This window comes from Erinaceus europaeus, chromosome 1, assembly GCF_950295315.1.
Source record: "Erinaceus europaeus chromosome 1, mEriEur2.1, whole genome shotgun sequence".
Lineage (NCBI taxonomy): Eukaryota > Metazoa > Chordata > Mammalia > Eulipotyphla > Erinaceidae > Erinaceus > Erinaceus europaeus.
Genome location: NC_080162.1, coordinates 115,046,271 through 115,072,413, shown reverse-complemented (window position 1 = coordinate 115,072,413; position 26,143 = coordinate 115,046,271). Strand labels below are relative to the sequence as shown.

At 39.3% G+C, this 26,143-nt stretch overlaps 1 protein-coding gene across 1 annotated transcript; it reads left to right on the top strand.

Moving 5' to 3' along the window:
* The first annotated feature begins 115 nt into the window (after positions 1-115).
* Positions 116-26,143, top strand: LOC132542193 (uncharacterized). The gene is made up of 9 exons (XM_060204922.1): positions 116-261; positions 3,178-3,211; positions 5,523-5,641; positions 10,579-10,612; positions 14,714-14,842; positions 16,806-16,930; positions 17,514-17,657; positions 20,763-20,796; positions 25,413-26,143. The coding sequence occupies exons 1-9, from the start codon at positions 116-118 to the stop codon at positions 25,791-25,793; spliced, it is 1,146 nt and encodes a 381-aa protein (XP_060060905.1). The 3' UTR covers positions 25,794-26,143.

The following is a 26,143-nucleotide window of genomic DNA, read 5'->3' as shown; positions in this document are numbered from 1 at the left end:
GAGCAAATAAATAAATAAATGAGAGAAAGTTTAAAGTTATGAAAATCGTGATCATAGATAACAAGTCAAATGATTAAAATTGACAGATAAAACTATATTTTAAATAATTAATATAATGTTTTATGTCACGCTTCCATTAAAGGGTGAAGATGAAAAATTGACAACAAAGAGTAGAGTAGAAAAATACAAAGGCAAATGTCATCACTCTGCTTTTAAGAATCGGGTATTGCCATCTACCAAGCATGCGCATGCTAAGAAAAAGTAAGTCGTTACAGTGGAACATAAGGGCTTTGATAAGTAAGTGTATAGAAAAGATGTCTGTGTTTCCTCTTTAGAAACAAAATTTAAGTAAAAAAAAATTTAAAAGAATGTCAGAATAGTTGTTGAATTGCTTTAAGAAGATGAGTTTGTGTCAGTGTTGTAAAGAACAGCTCTATTCTTTTTCAATCTTTTAAAATGTGTGCTGTTGGCCTTCATGTTCTATCTAAGATGAGGTAAGGGAGATAACATCATTATTTATAACAGCTGTGCACTTTGCCATTGATGGGTTTTAGTGGAGTTGTTGATGTAAATGTAGGCTCTCATCTCCCTGTGAATATTATCTGAAGGACGCATTTTCCTATACATATGTCTGTTTTCCACCTTCACACACCTGAAGCTCAAGGCTCTGTTCCATCTCTTCTCTTCCATGGCCTGCTTTAGTAGCTTTGATGCAATGTATCACGTTCAGTCCAGGTTTCATCTTGCATGATTTTGTTTTCCTGTTTTTTCTTTTCTTTTTCTTTACCTTTGTTTTCTTTTATCTCTTGATTTTTTTCTTATTTTTTTGTCTCCCCTCTCTCCCAGGGCACTACTCAACTCTGGCTTCTGCTAGTGTGACTATTACTACTTTTAGTAATAGTTGTCAACTAAACCTGATAATCAGAAAATGCAAATACATAAACAGTATGGCTTTTTGAAAATGTTAGACAAATAGCTTATTTAAAATGTCAGCTTATTCTTAACAAATTGTGAAGCAGGCTTGCAGGTGTCTTTCTGTGTCTCTCCCTCTGTATCTCCACCTTCCTTGCTCAAGTTCTATCTCTATCCAAAAATATATACATAAAATATTTTAAAAGGAAGCTTATTAAAAATGTAAATAGATTTCTTGCTTTTGCAGCACATACAAGCGCCCTGGAACAGTACAGACAGGATTATGCTGGCTCCTGCCCAAGCATAACATGCAGATTAATGAAGTGCTCCATGTTACATATATACACAGTATGCATCTCTTCATGTCTGTATTGATAACCCAATTGTACTTTAGGTACAGTTTCTTATCTCCTCATGATTGCTCTCTTCACACTCCTCCTATTCACAAAGGGCAGAGTTTCTCCATATCGACATAATTTAAGGAACACGTCTCAAAATTTCATTTCATTCCAGCATTTATTTAGTTAACCTCAAGTGTCACTTTTGTGACTCAGTCCTGAAAGAAAATATGAGTTTTGTTACACACACACACACACACACACACACACACACACACACACACACCTCCAGCCCTGAAGAACATTTAATACATTCTATTATGTGTGCATTAAGTGGTAGGGCACACATGTTGAAGACCTTGAGCAGTGGAGGGTGAACTTTCAAGGGCTTATATATATATGCCATGTGTGCTGCCTACTATAGTGTAATGCCACTTTCTGTTCATGGTCATTGTCAGCCTTTCTGACTAGTGTGTAGCCCTCCTTCAGCTTTGTAAGCCTTGGTTTCCATCTCTGTTAATGAGTTGTTCTCTTCTAACTGGATAAATGTTTCTTTGAGTTGTTCTCTCCTAACTGGATGAATGTTACTTTGAAATAGATCTTATAAGAGTATGTACTAAAACCCATCTTTAGCAGTCATGATCAGGATGTCATTATCAAGGAGTACTTTATTTTTTAAAAAGTATTAGTTGTAGCTTAATAGAAATTTACAAAATTTTGAGATTTCCAGAAAGTAGTTTCATGTGTGTAGATGTATGTGTGTGTGTGTGTGTGTGTGTGTGTGTGTAACTTGCTGCAACTGCCACCACAATTATTGTGTCTTCTTCCCTCTGCCAACCACATCATTGCTTACAAAATCTAGAAGACAATATAATAAATGGTTTTTCTAATTAATGTGCTTCAGTTAATTACTACTTAGCAATCTACATAATTATAACCAACTCTGAAGAGCATTATGAGGTTAAAATGTATTTAAAGATGTGTAGTTACCTATAGTAATGCATGTGGTTCTTTGCAAATTCTCAGTAGTCTTACAATATCGAACACATTGAAAACTGTAACCTGGCAGTCAGGCGGTAGTGCAGTGGGCTCAGTCCAGGTGGCACAAAGCACAAGGATCAGCAGAAGAATCCCAGTTCGAGCCCCTGGGTCCGCACCTGCAGTCAGTCACTTCACAAGCAGTGAAACAGGTCTGCAGGTGTCTATCTTTCTCTCCCCCTTCTGTCTTCCCCTCCCTGTCCTATATAACAACAATGACATCAATAACAACTACAACAATAAAACAACAAGAGCAAGCACAGGAATAAATAAAAAAAATATTTTTTAGAATTTTAAAAGCATTGTACCCTAACGTAAATACTGGTTGCATTCCTATTTTTCCATCCAGTAATAGATATTTCCTTTTTAATTTTATTTTTTATATGTATTTATTTCCTTTTGTTGCCCTTGTTGTAGTAATATATTTGTATTATTTTTCCCTTTTGTTGCCCTTGTTGTTTTGTTGATGTAGTTATTATCGTTGTTGTTGATGTCGCTGTTGTAGTACAGATAGAAGTGCCGGGAGGAGGGGAAGCTCGAACCAGGACCTTCTGCTGGTCCTTGCCTTTGCTCCATGTGCTCTTGACCCGCTGCGCTACCACTGAACTGTCACAGTAAAGATTCTTAATCAAAATGACAAACTGTTGTATCAACTTACGAAGTAACATACATTTCCTCTCCTTTTGCCTATCTCAACAGTTAAATACAGTGTTTTTGTTAGTACAGCAAAATGTATTTTCATCACTTAAAGTTTATCTTGTCATTGTGTTTTCCACATACAATTTCCTTATAGCAAATTGGTTACAAATGCAGAGTGTCTGTCAAAATAATAGCATGATTTTCCATAAGGATTTTATATTTACTTGGAATGACCATTTATCCTTTCCAGGTGCCTAAAGAACTCATCAAAGGAAAATCACAAGGTATAGTGAAAATAACTTAAATGCATTTCTTAAAATGTATATGTTTGTATAAATAAATATATATATATATATTTGTTATTGTCTCTACGGTTACTGCTGGTGCTGCTTTCCATGTTTTTTCCCATTTTATTCAATAGGTCATAGAGAAATTGACAGGGGCAGGAGAGACTGAGGGAGAAGGAAAGACAGACACCTGGAGACCTGCTTCCCCACTTGTGAAGCTTCCATCCTCCAGGAGGGTTAGGGCTTTGAATCCAGATCTTTAAGGGTCCTTGCACTTATTACTGTGTGCACTTTTGTGGATTTGCCACTGGCGGGTATTAACATTTTGTATTAATTACAAAGTACATTAGTTTAGATACAGTGAAATATTAAATGTGCCCTTAGTTGTAATTCCTTTTGGCATAAATGTAAGCTCTGTGAAGAATTGCCAAGGCTTGAAACTGGGTCTTTAAACATGGCCATTTCCTATTCTTTTCTTTTCTTTTCTTCTCTTTTCTTTTCTTCTCTTTTCACTTCTTTTCTTCATCAGCCATTTGATAATGGTTCAGAAAGTCATAGCTCCAGGAGCATAGTCCTACACTGCCAGCTCACCAAATTTATTTTACTCACCCACCACTCCTAGCACTACTACTGTAGTTCTCACAAGGTCCTTTCCCCCCTTTATTTAAGTTTCTTAAGTTTAAATTCTCTCTATATATCTTACTTGTGAACAAAACCATAGGGTAGAGTTGTCTTTGACTTCATTCAGAGTCACCCATTAACCTAATTCACCAGCCTTTGATTGTACCATTCTGTCCATCTTGTGCTCCCAGTTCCTGTCTCTTTGTGCTTTCCTATTTCTGCTGTTGTGTTCCCATCTACTCTGAATTCATTTACTTCTTTTTCTTTCTTCCTCTCTTTTTTATTTGTTGTTGTTGTTGTTTCTGCTGCTTTCGGGGTGTCTCCCTATCAGGCTCACACATGTTCCCAACATGCTGCTGCTGCCACATGCTGTTCTTTTCAATAATTCTTGACAGGCAAGAGTTTGTGGAGGCAAAAGATCTTTATTCCGCCTCCAATTGAAGGGTAATTTGGCAGATAGAGCTTTGGTGACTGGTCGTGGTATCTATTAATGATTTGAATACGTCCTTCCACTCCTCCATTGCTCTTGAGTCTGTGATGAGAATTAATTCTGAAGAAAACCTCATAGCCCTATATTTGTACACAAATGTCTTACTTCCCACAGCATTCTGCCATAATGTCTTCTTGTCCATATCTTCTTTTTCCTCTAACCAGTACAATGCTACCATCATATGGTGTCCCATGAATGCTAGTAATGCCAACTTTGGGGCATTTGACAAATTAGGCCTTTCTGATCAGATATCCTAGTCAAGAGATCTTATTAAAAGAATAGAATGGGGCTAAAACAAATAATAATCTTTGTGTCCTCTGTTTCTACAGCAGTATAGCTATGGAATGTGAAGCTTAGGGAGAATCACTCAATCTACTCATTTTTCATTGCTAAGTTACAGACTTTTATGGAACCCTTGCTGGTTCTGTATGGTAAAAATATGACTTTTTTCTTAAAACTCCAATATTCAAATGAAAAGAAAGAATTGTACAAGTTAGGGGAGACTAGACTAGCTAAATGTAGAAGAAAGGAAGCTCCCTTTGCATGCCTGAAGCAGCACCCCACCTACTTCTGACTGATTGTTCTTTGTTTATTATTTATCTTCTTTCCATTAAAATGGGGGTGACACTGTTAAGTAGTGAACAGTTGATAGTTAATCTGTTGACATGTAGGAAGGACTTTTCACAGATGTTTGTTTAGTAGACCTGCTGCATTTGCCCAGGAGTAATGGGGTATAAAAAGAAGAAAGAAAGGGGGTTCCGGCGGTAGCTCAGCAGGTTAAGTGCACATGGCGCAAAGCTCAAAGGCCAGCTTAAGGATCCCAGTTCAAGCCCCTGGCTCCCCACCTGCAGGGGAGTTGCTTTACAGGTGGTGAAGCAGGTCTGCAGGTGTCTGTCTTTCTCTTCCACTCTCTGTCTTCCCCTCCTCTCTCCATTTCTCTCTGTCCTGTCTAACAAAGATGACAACAATAGTAACTACAGCAATAAAGAAAAACAAGGGCAACAAAGGGGAAAATAAATAAATTCATATTTTAAAAAAGAAAAAAAACCAGTGATCTAGAGGGAGCAAATAAATAAATAAATGAAAGTTTAAAGTTATGAAAATCGTGATCATAGATAAGTCAAATGATTAAAATTGACAGATAAAACTATATTTTAAAGAATTAATATAATGTTTTATGTCACACTTCCATTAAAGGGTGAAGATGAAAAATTGACAACAAAGAGTAGAGTAGAAAAATACAAAGGCAAATGTCATCACTCTGCTTTTAAGAATCGGGTATTGCCATCTACCAAGCATGCGCATGCTAAGAAAAAGTAAGTCGTTACAGTGGAACATAAGGGCTTTGATAAGTAAGTGTATAGAAAAGATGTCTGTGTTTCCTCTTTGGAAATAAAAATTTAGGAAAAAAGAAGTTTTAAAAAAAAGATGTCAGAATAGTTGTCGAATTGCTTTAAGAAGATGAGTTTGTGTCAGTGTTGTTATCTCTTGATTCTTTTCATATTTTTTTTTGTTCTCGCCCCCTCCCCCAGGGCACTACTAAACTCTGGCTTCTGCTAGTGTGACTATTACTACTTTTAGTAATAGTTGTCAACTGTACCTGATAACCAGAAAATGCAAATACATAAACAGTATGGCTTTTTGAAAATGTTAGACAAATAGCTTATTTAAAATGTCAGCTTATTCTTAACAAATTGTGAAGCAGGCTTGCAGGTGTCTTTCTGTGTCTCTCCCTCTGTATCTCCACCTTCCTTGCTCAAGTTCTCTCTCTATCCAATAATAAATAAATACATAAAATATTTTTTAAAGGAATCTTATTAAAAACTGTAAGTAGATTGCTTGCTTTTGCAGCACATACAAGCGCCCTGGAACAGTACAGACAGGATTATGCTGGCTCCTGCCCAAGCATAACATGCAGATTAATGAAGTGCTCCATGTTACATATATACACAGTATATGTCTCTTCATGTCTGCATTGATAACCCACTTGTACTTTAGGTACAGTTTCTTATCTCCTCATGATTGCTCTCTGCACACTCCTCCTATTCACAAAGGGCAGAGTTTCTCCATATCGACATAATTTAAGGAACACGTCTCAAAATTTCATTTCATTCCAGCATTTATTTAGTTAACCTCAAGTGTCACTTTTGTGACTCAGTCCTGAAAGAAAATATGAGTTTTGTTACACACACACACACACACACACACACACACACACACACACACACACATACACACACACACACACACACACCTCTCCAGCCCTGAAGAACATTTAATACATTCTATTATGTGTGCATTAAGTGGTAGGGCACACATGTTGGAGACCTTGAGCAGTGGAGGGTGAACTTTCAAGGGCTTGTATGTATGCCATGTGTGCTGCCTACTATAGTGTAATGCCACTTTCTGTTCATGGTCATTGTCAGCCTTTCTGACTAGTGTGTAGCCCTCCTTCAGCTTTGTAAGCCTTGGTTTCCATCTCTCTTAATGAGTTGTTCTAACTGGATAAATGTTTCTTTGAAATTGATCTTATAGGAGGATAAAGTAAGGCCCACCTTTAGCAGTCATGATCAGGATGTCATTTCCAAAGAGAGTATTTTATTTTTTAAGTGTTCCTGTTGTCATCAATATCAATTTAAAAACTTATAAGGTTTCCTGAACGTAGTTTTATGCATGCAGAGGTGTGTGTGTGTGTGTGTGTGTGTGTGTGTGTGTGTTTGTATGTATGTGTGTGTTCACTGCACCTGCCACCAAAATTATTAAGTCTTCTTCCCTCTGGTATCCACCACCTGCAAAGCCTAAAAGACAATGTAACAACTAGTTTTTCAAGCTAATTTACTTCAGTTAATTTCTACTTAATAATCTACATAGTTGTAACAAGCTCTGAAGATCATTACAAGTTTAAAATGTATTAAAGATGTGTAGATACCTATAGTAATGCATGTGGTTGTATGCAAGTTCCCATAGTCTAACATTATCAAATATGTTGCAAATAGTTTCCTAATGTAAACACAGGATGCTTTCTTAATTGTTGTTCCAGTAATAGATTCTTTTTTTAAGTTTATTTTTTATTATTTCAGAAAGGAGACATTAACAAAAGCATAGAACAAGAAGGGTACAGTTCCGCACAATTCCCATAACCCATCTCCATATCCCATCTCCATATCCCATCCCCTCCCCTGATAGCCTTCCCACTCTCTATCTCTCTGGGAGTATGGATCCAGGGTCATTGTGGTTTGCAGAGGGTAGAAGGTCTGGCTTCTGTAATTGCTTCCCCACTGAACATGGGCGTTGACTGGTTGATCCATACTGCCAGTCTGCCTCTCTCTTTCCCTAGTAGGGTGGGGCTCTGGGAAAGGGACGCTCCAGTACACATTGATGGGGTCATCTGTCCAGGGAAGTCTGGTCAGCATCTTGCTGGCATCTGGAACCAGGTGGCTGAAAAGAGAGTTAACATACAAAGCCAAACAAATTGTTGAACTATCATGGACCCAAAGACTGGAATAGTGCAGCTGAGGTGTTGGAGGTTATTGCCTGCATGCTCTTGTATACTTCTGCTTTCAGGTATATATTTTTCCCCTAGTTTATGCGCATGTGTGAATCTATGCTCTATCTCAGGGGACCTGGACTATATCTAGGTTTGGGGACTTTACTGGGGAGTGGACTACCTGGAATGGAATTAGAGGATACAATGAAAGAAAAGGTCTCACTCGAGTGATAAAGCTGAAGGGTTGTCATTACACACCTGAAGTCTCTGGTCACAGTCTGAAGTGAAGCATGTTGTAGTGGCACTCCTTGCCTTGACTAGGTTGTGATTGGCAGATCCAGTATTCTTTGATTTGAATTGAGAGCAGCATGCAGGAAAGTGGGCCCCACCCTAAGGTACCAGGACTGGGGGAAAATACAGGCTCTATAGTGGAAATGTGAGGGTCCTGTTGTCTTAGGGTTCAAGAAAACAATGGATAGTTATTGTTATCATCACATTATTTGGTCATTGGGTTAACTTTGAAAAGTCCCTTTGTTAGAGTTTGCTGTTAATACCCAGCATTTAGTATATAGTGGTGCCACTGGTTGCTTCTGTTCTCCTTGTATAGGCTTTTGAGAGAGTCTACATATCAAAGACTCAGCTTATGTATTAAAAACATTCAGTCTGTGTTTTAAGAAGCTCTAGACATATGATCAATTTTCCCCTCTCATATTAATTAGTGGTTTATATGTTTACACTTTATTAGGAATGTACATAAACACCATTCCCACCACCAAAAGACTGTGTCCCATCCCCAGCCTCCCCACCCCCCACCCCACATCCCCACCTCCTGTCATGCCAGGAAGGCCAATGGCCACCCTCCCTTTCACCACAGGGTTTTTACTTTGGTGCCCCGCTCTCAATTTAATCATATCCTGCTTTTAGTGTCCCTTTCTGTTCTTCTTTCTCAACTTCTGTTGATTACTGGCAACATCCCATACTCATCTTTATCTTTCTGGCTTAGCTGACTTAACATAATTCCTGCTAGCTCTGTCCAAGATGGGTTAGATAAGGTGGACTCATTGTTCTTAATAACTGCATAGTATTTCATTGTGTATATGTACCACAGCTTTCTCAGCCACTCATCCATTGTTGGGCACCTGGGTTGCTTCCAGGTTTTAGCTATTATGAATTGTGCTGCTATGAACATAGATGTAGACATATCTTTCTGGTTGGGCATTATGGAATCCTTGGGTATATCCCCAGGAGAGGAATTACTGGGTCATATGGAAGGTCTATGTCTAGTCTTGTGAGAGTTCTCTAGACTGCTCTCCAGAGAGGCTGGACCAATTTACATTCCCACCAGCAGTGCAGAAGGGTTCCTCAGTCCCCACAGCCTCTCCAACATTTGTTGCTGCTGTCCTTTTTGATGTATGCCATTCTCACAGGGATAAGGTGGTATCTCAATGTTTTTATTTGCATTTCCCTGACAATCAGCGACCTGGAGCAGTTTTTCTTATGTTTGTTAGCCTTTTGGATCTCCTCTGAAGTGAATGTCTTTTTCATATCCTCTGCCCATTTTTGGAGGGGTCATGTGCTTTTTTGGTGCTAAGTTTGATGAGTTCTTTGTATACTTTGGTGATTAGTCTCTTTCTGATGTTTGACATGCGAAGATCTTCTCCCATTCTGAGAGGGGTCTCTTTGTTTGTGTGATAGTTTCTTTGGCTCTGCAGAAGCTTTTCAATTTGTTGTAGTCCCATTGGTTTATTTCTGCTTTAGTCTTTCTTGCAATTGGGTTTGTTTCATCAAAGATGTCCTTGAGGTTTAGGTGGCAAAGTGTTTTACCAATGTTTTCCTCCAAGTACTTGATAGTTTCTGGCCTGACATCCAGGTCTTTGATCCATTTGGAGTTCATTTTTGTTTCTGGTGAGATAAGGTGGTTCAGTTACATTCTTCTACATGTTACAACCCAGTTTTCCCAGTGCCATTTATCGAAGAGAGTCTCTTTCTTCCATGTAATACTTTGGGCCCCCTTATCAAAGATTAGATGTCCATAGGTGTGGAGATTTATGTCTGGGCTTTCAATTCTGTTCCACTGGTCTGTGTACCTATTTTTGTTCCAGTACCAGGCTGTTTTGGTGATGATGGCCTTATAATATAGTTTGAGATCTGGGAGTGTGATACCTCCGTTTCTGTTTCTTTTCCTCAAGATGATTTTGGCAACTCTAGGTGTTTTCTGGTTCCAGATAAATGATTGTAGTTTTTGTTCTATTTTCTTCAAGAAGCTTGGTGGAACTTTGATGGGTATCGCACTACATTTGTATCTGGCTCTGGGGAGAATATTCATTTTGATAATACTGATTCTTCTGATCCATGAGCATGGGGTGTCTTTCCATTTCTTGGTATCAGTTTCTATTTCCTCGAAGAGTGACTCATAGTTTTCAGTATACAAGTCTTTCACTTCTTTGGTCAGCTTTACTCCTAGGTATTTTATTGATTTTGTTGCAACACAGTAATAGATTCTTAATCACAATGACTACCAAACACTCTGTGTATCCAATCATGGATTAACATGCATTTCTTTTCTTTTGCCTATCACATGTGTTACATGCAATATTTTAATTAATACTATGAATTTTATTTTTATTACTTAATGTTTATCTTGTCGTTGAGTTTTTCAATTCTTTTTAACCAATTATTTTTAAATGCAGAGTTTTTGCCAAAGTAGTTGTATGTTTTGCCATAAGAATGTTATATTTGTCTGAAATGTCTATTTATCCTTTCCAGGTCTCTTAAGAAATCATTTAGAAAAAATGACAAGGTATAGTAAAAATAACTTAAACATATTTCTTAAAATGTATACGTGTTTTTCTTATTTAGTAATTTCTTTATTACTATTGTCTTCATTGTTATTGCTGGTGCTGGTTGCAGGCAGTTGGGGTCCACAGCTTCTGTCAGCCAATTTTTTTCCATTTTATTGAGTAGGACAGGGAGAAATTGAGAGGGGCAGGAGACACGGAGGTAGAAGGAAAGGTCTGGAAACCTGGTTCCAGGCTTGTGTAGCTTCTCCCCTGCTGGAAGCTTTCAGGGTTTTAAATCCAGGTATTTTATGGGCCCTTGAGGTTAGTACTATGTGCACTTATGCAAGTGTGCCAATGCCCGGTGTTAATATATTGAATTAATTACAATGTGCATTGGTTAGATACAGTGAAATATTAAATATGTCCTTAGTTGTCATCCCTTTTTTCATAAATGTCAACTCTGTTAAGAATTGCAAAGGCCTGAACCTGGGTCTTTACACACAGCCAATTCCTTTTCCTTTCCTTTCCTTTCCTTTCCTTTTCTTTTTTTTTCTTTTCTTTTCTTTTCTTTCCTTTCCTTTCCTTTCCTTTCCTTTCCTTTCCTTTCCTTTCCCTTTCTCTTCTTTTAAGCCTCTTTATAATGGTTCACAAGATCATAATTGCAGGAGCATATTCCTACACTGCTACCTCACTAAATTTCTTTAACTCACCCACCACTCCTGCCAGAATTACTGTAGTTCTCACAATGTCACTTTTTTATTATTGAAATTGCATAAATTTCAGTTCACTGTATCTGACTTGTGAACAAAATCATGGAGTAGTCTTCTTCAGCAGTGACCTTGGTTATATGTCAAGTGGATTTTAATTCACCAGCATTTGATTGCATCATTCTGTCCATCTTGTCTTCACATTTCCTATCTCTTTGTGCCTCCTGTTGCTGATGTATCCTGGTCTATTCTGAATTTCTTTGTTTCTTCCCCCACACACCCCGATTTTGCCATGTACACCTCCTTTCAATAGTACTTACCAGGGAAGAATAGTTGGAGGTCAAGATAAAGGCAAATGACCTTCATTTCTCCCTGATATGGAAGGATGGAAGGGAGTAGTGTTTTGACTGACAACATTTAATTTTTAGTAATTTGAATATGTCATTCCACCTCTCCCATCCTCTAGATTTCTTTATTTGAAATGAGATTTTTTTTATCAGTTGTTGCTGCCATCCTTTTGGGCTTCAATTAATGCTAGCAATGCCACCTCAGGAGGATTTGACTAATCATTTGCTTTCTGCTCAGACAGCCTCATCAGAGTTCCTATTATCAACTGACAGTGGGGCTAAAGCAGAATTAGCTGTCATCTATTAATACAGCTGTATGGTTGTTTAATGGGAAACGTAGGAGGCATTAATCCTTTTTCTGATTCTTAAACTAGCGGTGCTTTATATATTCTGCTGGGTCTATATGGTAAACGCCATTTTAAAAAAATTTTTATTTTATAAAATAGGAAACATTGAATTGCTCAACAATTTGTTTGGCTTTGTATGTTAACTCTCTTTTCAGTCACCGGGTTCCAGATGTCATCAGGATGCCAGCCAGGCTTCCCTGGACTGAAGACCCTAGCAATGTGTCCTGGAGCTCTGCTTCCCCAGAGACCCACCCTACTAGGGAAAGAGAGAGGCAGACTGGGAGTATGGACCGACCAGTCAACGCCCATGTTCAGCATGGAAGCAATTAGAGAAGCCAGACCTTCCACCTTCTACAACCCACAATGACCCTGGGTCCATGCTCCCAGAGGGATAGAGAGTGGGAAAGCTATCAGGGGAGGGGGTGGCATATGGAGATTGGGTGGTGGGAATTGTGTGGCGTTGTACCTCTCCTACCCTGTGGTTTTGTTAATTAATCCTTTCTTAAATAAAAAAAAAAGGAAACACTGACTTAACCATAGGATAAGAAGGGTAAAACTTCACACAGTTCCCACCACTAGAACTCTGTATCCCACCCCCTCCTCTGATAGCTTTGCTATTCTTTAACCCTCTGGGAGTATGGACCCAAGGTCATTGTGGGATGCTGATGGTCTGACTTCTGTGATTGCTTTCCTACAGAACACGGTGAATCCATTCTCCCAGCCTCTCTCTCTCTTTCCCTAGTGGGGAAGGGCTCTGGGAAAGCAGAGCTCCAGGAAACATTGGTGGGGTTGTCTGTCCAGGAAAGTCTGGTCGGCATCATGCTAACATATGGAATCTGGTAGTTGAAAAGAGAGGTAACATACAAAGCCAAACAAATTGTTGACCAATCATGGACCTAAAGGCTGGAATAGTTCAGTTGAAGAGTTGGGGGTGGGGAGGGTTCCCTCCATTTTGTAGGTAGCTCCATTTTGTAAGTAGTTCTTAGGCATATTTTACTTCTATTCCAAAGGGCCTGCGGCTATACTATTTTTTTTTTGTTTGTTTGTTCTTGTTTTTGTTGTTCCCTGAGCTTGAAATCTGATATGCAAATGGTTCCAAGTTATTGTCTGGGGAGATGATGCCATGGCTGGTAAAGGACCAGAAAGCTGGAATAGGGAAGAGAGTAGCTCCCTAATGTGGGAAAGTGTTATAAATATTGTTGACTGTAAACCCCATTGATTTGATGGGCTTAGGAGCCTATGTGACCTCTGCATCCCTGTAGATCTGAGCTCACATTCTGTCGTCATGAGTAGAAACATTCCAAGCTGCCCCAATATCTACTCATCTTCCTGAGGTGTAGCATAGTATATTTTGTCCATCCTCCCTTTGGAGGATGGGACATTCTCTAGCATTGTAGATCCAAGTTGAGGACAATGTCCTATGGGGACCCACAAAGGGTTCTATTATGTTGTTCCTGAGAGAAATGACCGGTAACAATTGAGAGAGGGATTTATTCGAGGTCTAGGCCCATCATGCCAGTTTGGGAATTTCAGGACTCCCTGAGTAGGGAGGGAGGGCCCCAGCTGATGGGGTGGCCTGATAGTGACTAAAGAATCATCTTCTGAAGCATCACACTATCCTGCCACTATCTTTGTCTGTTCTTTATTTTCTTTCCAGGTGGAGTTGGTGCTCTTAGTTCGTGAACAGTTGATAAAGGTCTGATGACCAAAACAGTGGAGAGAGGGATATATAGGAGTGTATTTCTTTTTTTCTTTTCTTTGCCTCCATGGTTATTATTGGGGCTTGGTGCCTGCACTATGAATCCACTGCTCCAGTGATTTTTTTTTTTTTTCCAATATTTTTGTTTTGCATAGGACAGAGAGAGGATGAGAGGAGAAGGGAAGACAGAGAGGGGGAGAGAAAGCTAGGCACCTGCAAGCCTGCTTAACCGCTTGTGAAGTGACCCCCCCCCACCCCCCCCGCAGGTGGAGAGCCAGGTGCTCGGACCAGGACCCTTGTGCAGGTCCTTGTGCTTCTTACTATGTGCTCTGAACCCAGCCAGGTCCCCAAGAGCATATTTCATTATACTAGCTTCTTGTGAGATGTAAGATCTGGTTTCCAGTCTATTTATAAGTCTATTAATTAACATGATTTTTTCTTTTATCTTCATTAGACTGAGTAAGGATTTCTCACTTTTGTTTTCCTTTTCAAAGAAGTTCTTGGGTTCACCAATCTTTTGCATTGTCTTTTTGTTTCCATCCCATTAAATTCTGCCTCAATATCCACTATATACCCTGTCCACTGACTTTGTTCCATTAGTTCCATTTTTTTCTGGGCCCCTTAGTTGTAACAGTAGAGTGTCTCAGATTATATTTTCTTCCTTTTATGAGGCTGAAGTTTTATGAGCCTCCCTTAGGATTCCTTCTACACTGTGCCATATGCTTTTCTAACTAATGTCTTGTCTACATTTTCACTTGCTACCAGGAGCTTAATAATGTGATTTTTGACTCTTCCTACAATACTTCTACAATAATGGGATGACTAGCCTCCACATTATGGTTTTTATTCTAGGTCTGCTTCAGGTTGATTTCTGGCATTCTTTGTGAGACTCCCTTTCCTTGTAAGATTCTGGCCTATCATTTCCTAGCAGTATCTGCATGTAGTCCACAAAAGTATGGATATCAAATGCTTCAAGTCACAATTTACAAACTTTTCTAATGTAATCTGTGTGTTTTTATAGGAATGTGAAGGTGAGAAGAGGATGAAGAAGAAGCATGCTTATGAGGATCAAGCCACCAAAAAGGGCATTGGAATGGCATTTTTCCAGAGGGTAATTTCAGTTTTTAGAAGAAATCAGCAGTCCTCAAAGGTGTGTTGTTTTGCACAGAGTATTGGGAGTGGGTCAATGCTAACACCACTGCCATTTGTGTTCTCATTCACTGTGTGGAAGGAGTATTGATAGGACATAGGCAGGGCACAATCTCTGTTAATCTCCACTTTGACCTGTCATCCCACAGAGATTGGGAAAGCAGATACCTGATTGGAGCTCAGCCTCCATAGCAACAGACTCACTAGGAAGGCCTTACCCCAGTTCCTGGAGACCCCAGCCCTCCCTCTGACTCATACCTCTGCTGCCCTCCAGGAGAATTCAGAGATTCATCTCTGGGGGCCCTTGTGGAGAACTGTACATCTTTCCTAAAGCCAGAGACACAAATCAAGTATTGAAGGTGGGGGACTAAGGGCACACCCAGTAGTGGACACAAGATAGCAGATAGAATGACCCGGGTTCACGTCCCTGGTCCGTATCCCCAACCGTATGGGGAAAGCATCCTCTTCATGTGTGGTGGAGCACTACTGCAGGTATCTCTCTTCTTTTTCTTTCCTTCACTGAATAGGAAGACTGTTTTAGGTATGTTCCAGGGGGCCACATGACTTTAGTAATTTTTGCTTGAGTGTGAAAGCTAACATAGGGGTAGACTAAGAATATTGTTTGGGAAGATAATGTCAGAGTTGAGAATAGGGCTAGAATGCTGGATTAGAGCAGAGAGTAGCTACCAATCTTGAAAGTATATAAATAAAATTAACTGTTTTACCCCATTGATCTGACCTGGAGCCTGAATATATTTCTATTTAGCACAGGAGCAGAGTTCCTAACAGTCTATCAATCTTTCTGTCTCTCTCTCTCTCCCTCATTCTCAGTTTCTCTTTAATATATCTGTTTAAAAAAAAAAAAAGGAAAAAAGGAAGGGAGAGAAAGGAGAAGAAGTAAGAAGGAGTGGGAGGAGGAGGAAGAAGCAGCAATAGGAGGACGGGAGAAGGTAGAGGAGGAGGATAAGAAGTAAGATGGTGACTGGGTTCAGTGAATTCACAGTAATGGTACTGAACACATCAATAAGCCTGTCACAAAATAATAATAAAATACACTGAAAATAAAATCAGAGCAATTCCACCTTGAAATCTCAAGGAAAATGCTGAGTTAAAGTGCACTGAACTCTAGAAAACTGAGCTCTAGACTAACAGCATGCTGAGATATCATTCTATAAAAATGGATGCTATATGAATCCATTCTACCACGTGTAGCATCAAGTTGCATTAACATGGTAACACTTTCAAATTACCTGGCTAGTTTAATTAATAAAATCATTCCGCATTGCGCTCCTAGAAGTGTGAATAATATGAGGTGTTCTTAGCATTGACCTTTCTGTTACTAGTGTTACTAAGAGGTCACTAGCTGGAGTTGGTTCAGGCTATAATTAGGTTTCTGTCATCTGGATGTACTCTTGTATGGTTATTGAATATGTAGATTGGTGGGGCAAGACTCATTCTTTGAATGCTGTTCTCTCAGTTGATAAGAAGCACCATAATGACCTGTGGCTTCTATTGTGGCAAATACTGCTTCATGTCTTTGTCAACAGAACTGAACATTTGATTTGCTAGCACCCAAAGCCATCTGAAAAGCAGAAGAAAAGTAATCCAGCCAAGAAGAGTTCAGTGCTTAGTTACTGAAGCACCACGACATCACACCACATAAATCTGGCTGATGGTGTTTGCATCTGTCTGTCTATTACTTTCCCAGTCAGTGGGGATTGAAAATGTTGGGGAGTGCACAGTGGATGGATGTACATCAGTTCACAAATCGTGGCTGACCTCTCAGGAATGTTCATTAATTCAGAAAGCAATTTATAAAACAACTAGGGATCTGTAGTGATAAGTTCAAATAATTTTATTCATTCAAATGATAAAAATAATTCTAATGATAAAGCAGTTTAAGTGACAGCATCTTTAGTGAATAAAATAATAAACATTGTTCCTTATATTGAACTTTGATGAAGGGGAACGAGGAAATATTGCACTTAAGTAGTAGAATGGCAGTTCCACAAAGCAAAATGGATGTTTCAGGTTTCAACAATGGATTACATGACCACATGCAGCAGAGCAGAGCTGCAAAGTGTGATAGGTAAGTGGAGAGCAATATATCACTGTATAATTGATCTATCCCTAGGGAATGTAGGGAAGGGCTGGAACAGAGAGGGTGCTATTTCTCTGCCAGGTTAGTGTGAAGGTGTTTCTTCCTGGGCATGTGCTCTCTGGGTTGGAGAGAACTCGACAGGAGCCAGCCTGGGCTGCTGCTTACTCAGTGACACAGGATAGGTACCAGGAACTCATGGCAGAGCGAGATTGCAATGCGTCTTTATTGATCAGAGACAACACCTTTATATCTTTTGAAACAGAAGTTTCAAGTTGGAATAGGAAAAGGCTAGGAAAGGGGATGGAGAAAAGGAAAGAGCACGAACCTTCCAAAGCAACTGTTGTGAAGGTTTTATCTGGTGGGATGAATTAATACACTGTAGGCAGGGTGGCTCTCATCAAAACAATGATTATGTTAGTAGACCATAATATCAGACATGGAGCAGAGCAGGGGGGCTGCCCGACAGTTCTCGGTACATGATTTTGGAAATGGACATAGTTAGGGGTAAGTGTGTTTCTTTACCAGTTGTATTATTATGAAACATTGATCTTCTTCATATTTTATGTTGTAGTTACCAATCTGTAATGAAGGAGATGAAAGGAAAAGGAGAGAAGAGATTGGCATCAGAAATATCTGTAGTTACACCAGTGTTTGAAAAGGGTGCTACACTAACCCTTGATGAACTTCAAACGGAGATAGGCCACACTCCAAGGAGGTAAAATCTTCAAATTCTTTATTGCTTTATTAAAGCAAAAAAAAATAATAAATAAAAATAAAACTGTTGTTACTGAAAATGCCATTCAGTTTCAATGACTAGTATAGAGAAATCTGAACTATACCAGACAAAGCTGTTGCTTGTTTAACATGAAAATAGATGAGACAGATATGAAGTCATTACAGTAAATGCTTCTTTTAGGGCTGAGGGTTCGTTCAGTGGGTAAGGCACAGCTCACTAATTGTACAGCCAGTATTGAAGTCCTTACACCACAGGGGAGTGCAACTACACTAGAAGGTCTCATTCACTGAGGTCCCTGGGCCCTTATTTATCTCTGCCTGAAATAAAAAGAATGAAAGTGAGGTTGGGAGCAATAAAAATATGCATGTGTGATGATCTAGTTTTACACTAGCAAATGATAATTAGTTAATTACTTAAAGATTGCACTGACATGTAATTACAATAAGGAAGAATTAATCCTTTAGAAAATCATATATATTCAGAAAGGCATTAAAGGAATTAATATCTTGGAATGAAAGTGGCTTCAAAGGTTATTATTTGGGTAGTGGGGAGTGGAGATAGCATAATGCTTATGCAAACAGACTCTCCTGCCTGAGGATCCTTAGTCCCAGGTTCAAACCCCTGTATCACCATAAGCCAGAGCTGAGCAGTGCTCTGGGGTTTCTCTCTGTCTCTTTCTTTTCATCTCTCTCAAAAATAAGATAAATAAAAAAATATTTTAAAAGCTTTTTAATTTTTCTTTACATATTTTAAAACATTTATTTCATATAAAAATGACTTACAGGGGGCCAGGTGGTGGCGCACCTTATTAAGCACATACACTACAGTGCACAAGGACCCAGGTTCAAGCCGCTGATGTCAACCTGCAGGACAAAAGCTTCATGAGTGGTGGAGCAGAGCTGCAGGTGTCTCTATGTCTCATTTCCTCTTTATCTCCCCCTCTCAATTTCTCCCGATCTCTATCTAGTAATAAATAAATAAATAAATAAATGTTAGTTGCATTGGGGAAATAGGGAAAGACCTGCACCACTACTTCACGACTCATGAGCTTAGCCCCGGCAGTGACTGACCTGAGTCTTGAATCCTGGGTCATACACATTGTGGCAGATACATTCTAACAGGTGTAACAATATATCTTTATTTATTTATTTATTTATTTATTTTTAATATTTATTTTATTTATTCCCTTTTGTTGCCCTTGTTGTTTTATTGTTGTAGTTATTATTGTTGTTGTCGTTGTTGGATAGGACAGAGAGAAATGGAGAGAGGAGGGGAAGACAGAGACGAGGAGAGAAAGATAGACACCTGCAGACCTGCTTCACCGCCCGTGAAGCGACTCCCCTGCAGGTGGGGAGCCGGGGTTCGAACCGGGATCCTTATGCCAGTCCTTGTGCTTTGAGCCACCTGCGCTTAACGCGCTGCACTACAGCCCGACTCCCTACAATATATCTTGACTTAAGAAAAAAGAGGTTGTTATATGGGTATGTGAATTGTTGTGCTTTTAGGAATAATTCATTAGGGAAAGCCATACTTATTAAACTTGATGTGTCTGCAATTGCTCTATAAGAATCAAATTGGGGAGTCAGGATATATGACAGCGGGTTAAGTGCACCAGGTTAAGCACAGGTGACACAACGTGTAAGGACCTGTTTAAGGATCCCGGTTTGAGCCCCCAACACAGGGGAGTCGTTTCCCAAGTGGTAAAGCAGGTCTGCAGGTGTCTATCTTTCTCTCCACCCTCTTCCCATCCTCTATTTCTGTCTGTTGTATCCATCATAATAAAATCAATGACAACAACAACAATAATAACTACAACCATAAAACAGGGTTAACAAAAGGGAATCAATAAATATAAAAAAAGAATCATGTAGGTTTAAATGCATTATTTTATAAAGATAGTAGTGGGCTATGGAGTTGGGTCAGTGGTAGAAACAGGACTTTTATTATTGGGGCTCTGAATTTTATTCTGAGCACTTGTCAATCTGAGGGGAGTGACCTTATTCAATAAGGAATAGATGAGATCCTAGTAAGCTCATGATCCATTCATGGGAAGATTTATAGCAGTGGCTATGCATTCTTAAAGTGGAACATCCACATATAACCACAGATATTATATGCATGCCCATTATGGTATTATACAAAGATTTTACAGTTTTAGTAATATGTCATGCTGTGACGCCGAGGAGAGAGAGAGGAGATCCAGAGCAGAGAGGGAACACAATTGTTTATTCTGCTGGCACCTCAAAGTTGGGTGAGAGTGCAGTGGTTCAGGCCATGTTGAGTTAGCCATTTTGGATGCCTCATGCAGCAACCTTCCCTGTGTCTAATCACCCAAGTGAAAGGCTGGGAAGTGAGGGAGGGGCAGAAGAAGAAGGGCTTTATAGGACAAAAACCGGGAGTGACGAGCCTGGACAAGATTGCTTGGGAAAGGTACTCCGAGAATGTCCCAACTCTTGCGTGAACTGGCACTAGCCTGAGGTGACATCTGCACAACAGTCAGAGGTATGAAGTGTTTAAATACTAATGGTAAGAACAGTGCCTTTGGCACAAGTAGGTGTGACTTTGTTGAGCACTTTGCACCTGATCAAGGCATAAGAGTAGTTCTGTGTATGACGGCAAACAGAAGATTTGTGCACGAGAAGCAGCCTGTTATGAAGAGCACTGCACATACTATATTTCAGGGTCAAAAGAATTCAAGGGCAAGTGGCATGCTCAATGTACCAAGCAGGGTCATTGACAGATGTTGAGAAGTCAATCATTGGTCTTGTCAGCATCAATATAGTTTTGAATGGAACACAGTCTGCATATTGGTGAATGTTTATAGAGTCAGATATATATCAACTGTAGATTTTTTTGCTGTTTTGCACATTGTATAGCAACCTTTCCACATACACGGAATCCAGATGCTACATTGGGCAAACGTGTGTAGCAGAGAATAATAATATTGATCCCTTTACTTTGATAATTCTCAAGGAATCTGAAATGTACAATGCCAAGAGTTTATTCTGATAAACTTAGAGTTCATTCTTTGTAATAATTACATGACATTAGCCTGAAATCATTCTTTTCCCTCTTTTCTTTCAGGCTCAGAACAGTATGGCTTGATACAAAGTACATGGTATAGTACAAATGACTTCTATGCTACTTAAAAAATAACCATTTATGTTGATAGTCAAAGTGCAATTGCCTTGTATTAGGTATAACTAGAGCAAGAGAGAAAGTACCTGTAGTTACAGAAGAACCAAATTATAGCAGCACTGAAATATGGCTGACTATGTTTGTGTTTATTCTAGCCTCTCTCTTTGGCAGTCAGGATGGTTCGGGAATGTTGGGGACAGAAGAGGAGCAGGAAATAAGTTCACTGCTTAGGAATGGCCTTTCAGAAATATTTGTTACTTTTGCTGCTTTCACTCAGAATTAAGGAGCAGTTTACTAGTTAGAAACCTGTAATGATAAACTAAAAGAAGTCCCAATCATTTTATTCACTCATGAAAATCATTGAACACTTCTTTTTTTTATTTAAGAAAGGATTAATTAACAAAACCATAGGGTAGGAGGGGTACAATTCCACACAATTCCCACCACCCAATCTCCATATCCCACCCCCTCCCCTGATAGCTTTCCTATCCTCTATCCTTCTGGGAGCATGGACCTAGGGTCATTGTGGGTTGCAGAAGGTAGAAGGTCTGGCTTCTGTAGTTGCCTCCCCGCTGAACATGGGCGTTGACTGGTCGGTCCATACTCCCAGTCTGCCTCTCTCTTTCCCTAGTAGGGTGGGTCTCTGGGGAAGCAGAGCTCCAGGACACATTGGTGGGGTCTTCAGTCTAGGGAAGCCTGGCTGGCATCCTGATGACATCTGGAACCTGGTGACTGAAAAGAGAGTTAACATACAAAGCCAAACAAATTGTTGAGCAATCATGGACCCAAAGCTTGGAATAGTGGAGAGGAAGTGTTAGGGGGGTACTCACTGCAAACTCTAGTGTACTTCTGCTTTCAGGTATATATTTCGCAGTAGTTGATGTATACGTGTGAACATATGCGCTCTCTCACAGAAACTGGTGTAAATCTAGGTTTTGGGACTTTGTTAGAAAGTGAACCCCCTGAGATGATCTTGAATTTATTGATGCTGTCTTTGTGGCCTAACCTGTGGTCTATCCTTGGGTATGTGCTGTGTGGATTTGAGAAGAATGTGTATTCCAGATTTTTGGGGGTGAAGGGCTTCTGAAGATGTCCAGGAGGTCTAGTCTGACCATCTCTTCATTTAATTCTCTTGTTTCTTTGTTGAGTCTCTGCTTTGTGGATCTGTCTAAGTGTGAGAGTGGGGTGTTAAAAACTCCCACTATTATTGTATTACTATGGATGTATTTTTGAAGTTCTTTCAGTAGGTGCTTGATGTATTTAGATGGACCCTCATTGGCTGCATAGATGTTAATAATTGTTAAATCTTCTTGGCTGATTGATCCTCTAATCATTATGGAATGACCTTGCCTGTCTTTTAGTACTTTATTTAATTTAACATCAATTGTGTCAGAGATGAGAATGGCTGTTCCAGATTTTTTTGTGGTCCATTAGCCTGTATGATAGTTTTCCATCCTTTCACTTTAAGTCTGTGTTTATCTTGTTGTGTCAGATGGGATTCTTGCCAGCAGCATATGGTTGGGCTATGTTTTCTGATCCATCCTCCCATTCTGTGCCTTTTGATGGGTGAATTTAAGCCATTGACATTTATTGATATTATGGATTTAATGTTTTGTAGTGCCATTATTGAACGAATTTTTATTTGCTCTGATATATGGCAAGTATTATAGTGAAGTTCTTGTTTATAAGAGGTCTTTTAGAACCTCTTTCAGGGCCGGTTTGGTGATGGCTGCTTCCTTTAACTGCTGTTTTTCTAAGAATGATTTGATCTCTCCATCTAGTTTGAATGAAAGCCTAGCAGGATATATTAAACTTGGTTGAAACCCTCTTTCATTCAGGATTCGACAGATATCTTGCCATTCTCTTCTGGCTTTTAGAGTCTGAGTGGAGAAGTCTGCTGGTAGTCGTATGGGTTTTCCCCTGTATGTGACTTTTTGTTTTTCTCTTGCAGCCTTTAGGATCCTTTCTTTGTCCTTACTTTTTCTCATTGTGACTATGATGTCTTGGTGTCTTCAGGTTTGGGTCTCTTGAATCTTAATGTCCTTTGTATTGTTCAAGTCTGAGAATGTTTCTTCTATAATTTCCTCTAGAATGTTTCCTTCCCCTTCCTCTCTTTCTTCCTCTGGCAGGCCAATTATACAAATGTTACTTCTGAGATGATCCCATAGGTTTCTGTTGTTGTTTTCAGTGTCTCTCAATCTCTTTTTGAGCTCTTTCACCTCTTTCTTAGTTTTCTCTTGCTCATCCTCTGTCTGACTAACTCTGTTTTCTGCTTCTGTTAGTCTGCTTTCCCTTCCCTCATCTTCTTTCCTCAAGTCAGCTATTTCAGCTTCCAGTTCTCTAATTGCCTTAGGATAACCAGTATTTTCCTTGAGGGTCTCAACTGTTGTTTCCTTAATACTGCCATTCCTTTCCACCAAAGTTGTTTTCATTTCTGTGATTAATAAATTTATTATTGCTTGCATACGTTTCTTACCTATGGTTACTTCTAGCTGATTTGTAGTTTCTTCTGGGCTCTTGTCTTCATTCGTTGGAGTAGCAGTTTTATTTGCTCTTGATCTACCCATTTTTTTGATTAATGTGTTTCTTATTTTTATGTTCTGTTGTTCCTCAGTTTTTGTGTTTTGAGTACAAGCAGCACTGTACTAAATACCCTTATGACAAATGCAATCACCAGCCTCAGCTATTACAATAGCAACTGAAGCAAGGATTGAAGCAGTTTAACCACTACCAGTTAGCCAAACAATGTCTCCAGTCCATGAAAAAATATCAACCAAGTCCAAGTGAAGACGAGAAAGAAAAAAATGGATAGCATGTATAGATAGTTATGCAAATCTACTACCCGCTGTATATTCTAGGGGTAGCAAGAGGAGTAAGGGAAGTAGAGCAGAGCTACACACATAGAGAGTCCACGCTGAATCAGATTTCTTCCCCCAAATAATTCACAAATGAATATCAGTGAATTCAGAAATCCGAAGAAGGAGAAAGGAATAAAGGAAGACCAGAAGAAAAAAAAAAAGAAACAAGAGAGAGAAAAGAAAAAAGATAAGAAATAGAACTGTAATAAAAAAGCAGTGAAAGGAAAGTTGTTTAATTAATTGATTTGTTTTTTATTTTATTTTTTAATTAGCTAGAAGGAGTGAGAATGGGAGATTGGGTAGTGGAGGGAAGAGTAGTGAAACAGGTTCCTCTTACAATGGATAAGATGTCCAGTCCTCTAGCAATGGAAAATACACTAAGAGTTAATTCTGGTCAACCTTAAGGAGGGGGGGAAAGAGATACACCTTTATATAATATTAATCATAAAATAGAGCAGGGTAAAAAACCTGTCCCAGATTGCCTCAAGCTGCCTGAGCAGAGGCAGCTGATTGTTAAGGAAGTAAAACAAACAAACAACAACAAAATAGCACCTCAGGGCTGTCTTTCCCTTTTGTAGATCCAGTTGGCCACTTAGAAAGAAAAGGAGCCAAGGGTTTCAGAAAGGAATAGGCTTAGAATGGAACCCCTGTTGGGCCAGGAATCTTGGTAAAGAAAGAAGTTCAGCAGGGAAGCCTGCTAGGAGCAGCTCTCTGGCACCCAGGGTCTGGTTATGGGGGTGGGGGGGCACAGGTGCACTTTGGGAATAATTAAAAAAAAACTGTTCCTTTCTTTTTTCCTCTATATTCTAACCCAAACTGGGCTATATTCACCCCTTTGATGTCACAGCTGGGACCCCGAATTCACTGTCCTGCTGAAGGCAAAAAATCCTACCATTTCCAGCAGTTGTTACCTGACCTCAGACCAGTAGCTGCTTCTCAGTCTGCCATCTTGGCTCTGCCTCCAATATACTTATTTCTTAAACGTTTTATCCTGCTATTCCTGTGCTACTCTTGTACTAGTCACTGTTGAGACATTTGGAAATGTGCATCATTTCACCATTTAATGTTTTCTCCACTCAGCAACATTTTAGAGTTGTCTCTGTATTACTATGAATAAGCAAGGCAGATATAGAGAATAATGATTAATGACATGTTTGAGAAAATTATCTTTTTCTCACCTTCACTGATGTGTGTAGACATAGAATCTATGATTCTCCTAGGTTTAATGCCCAACTCCTCTAACATTCAGAACTGAGCAATTTTCAGCCACAGAGGAAGGAATCAAGAAAGTACCTGTGGCTATTGATTTATTTGTTTAGATTCACTGTCTTCAACTGTATGTACTCTCATGCTTATATATGTAGAACATATAAATGCACCCACCCACACACAGACACATGTAGGAAGGAAAGGAAGTGTTGCACTGATGAGCTACTTGTGATGCCCTCTTTTATATTTTCTTGTTTATTTGTCTTCCTTGTTTATATACCAGCTCAGAATCAAAGCCAGGGCTCACCCCATGCAAGAACTGAGGTGTAATATGGAGTTACCATCTCTGTCCTAAAATTTCAAACAGGTGCACACTTATACTGCTTTAAACTTTAAAGATTAATCCAACTATTTCTAATTGCAGAATATTAATCATTTCTGTGTATAGCACAAGCAGTGCTTATAGTCGCAGAGAAAATTGTAATCGGTCATTTTCCTGTTAGCTGAAAGTCTTCTATGCTTTACTTAGGATACGGGAAGTCCTGCAACTGAAAGCAATATACTGGATACAAACCAAAAGCTACAGGATGAAATTGCTACCCTACAGAGAGACATGGAAACAATGAAACACGAGAATTTCATGCTGAAACAAGACATGGAAACAATGCGAGATGAGAATTTAATGCTGAAATGGGACATGGAAACAGTGCGACACGAGAATTTAATGCTGAAACAAGACATGGAAACAATGCAATACAAGAATTTAATGCTGAAACAAAACATGGACAGACGGCAATGGAAAGACAAACAAAAAGTGAGTGCTAAAATACCACAGATGGAACGTCAAACAATATCATTAAAAGAGATGAGAGAAGAGTTGTTAAGAAATGTAAGTCAAATTGGATGTTAACTATATTGAAATTTAACTTGTCACCTTTAGGAGGCCTGGCTGTGGCATGCTATTTGAGTGCAGGCATTACCATAAGGAACAGGTACCAGCCTCTATTCCCCACCTGAGCAGGCCTGCAGGTGTCTTCCTTTCTCTCTCCCTCTATTTTTGACATCCTCTGAAATTACTCTCACCTGATGTAAGGAAGTCGAAAAGCAGAAAGAGAAACAATGGAAAAGTAATAGCCATCAGCAGCATTGGAGTCATAGTGCTGACACTGAGCCCCAGCAATAATTCTGGTGGTAATTCAAAGACAAACAACAAAAAAATATCACCATGAATCTTAGAATCAGTTTGCATTGATAGATTTC

What these genes read in the sequence shown, in the direction of transcription:
- LOC132542193 (XM_060204922.1), top strand. Translation starts at nt 116, where the DNA reads ATGTTTTATGTCACGCTTCCATTAAAGGGTGAAGATGAAAAATTGACA. An exon ending in CATGCGCATGCTAAGAAAAA is followed by an intron (nt 262 to 3,177) that starts GTAAGTCGTTAC and finishes TATCCTTTCCAG; the next exon opens with GTGCCTAAAGAACTCATCAA. An exon ending in CATGCGCATGCTAAGAAAAA is followed by an intron (nt 5,642 to 10,578) that starts GTAAGTCGTTAC and finishes TATCCTTTCCAG; the next exon opens with GTCTCTTAAGAAATCATTTA.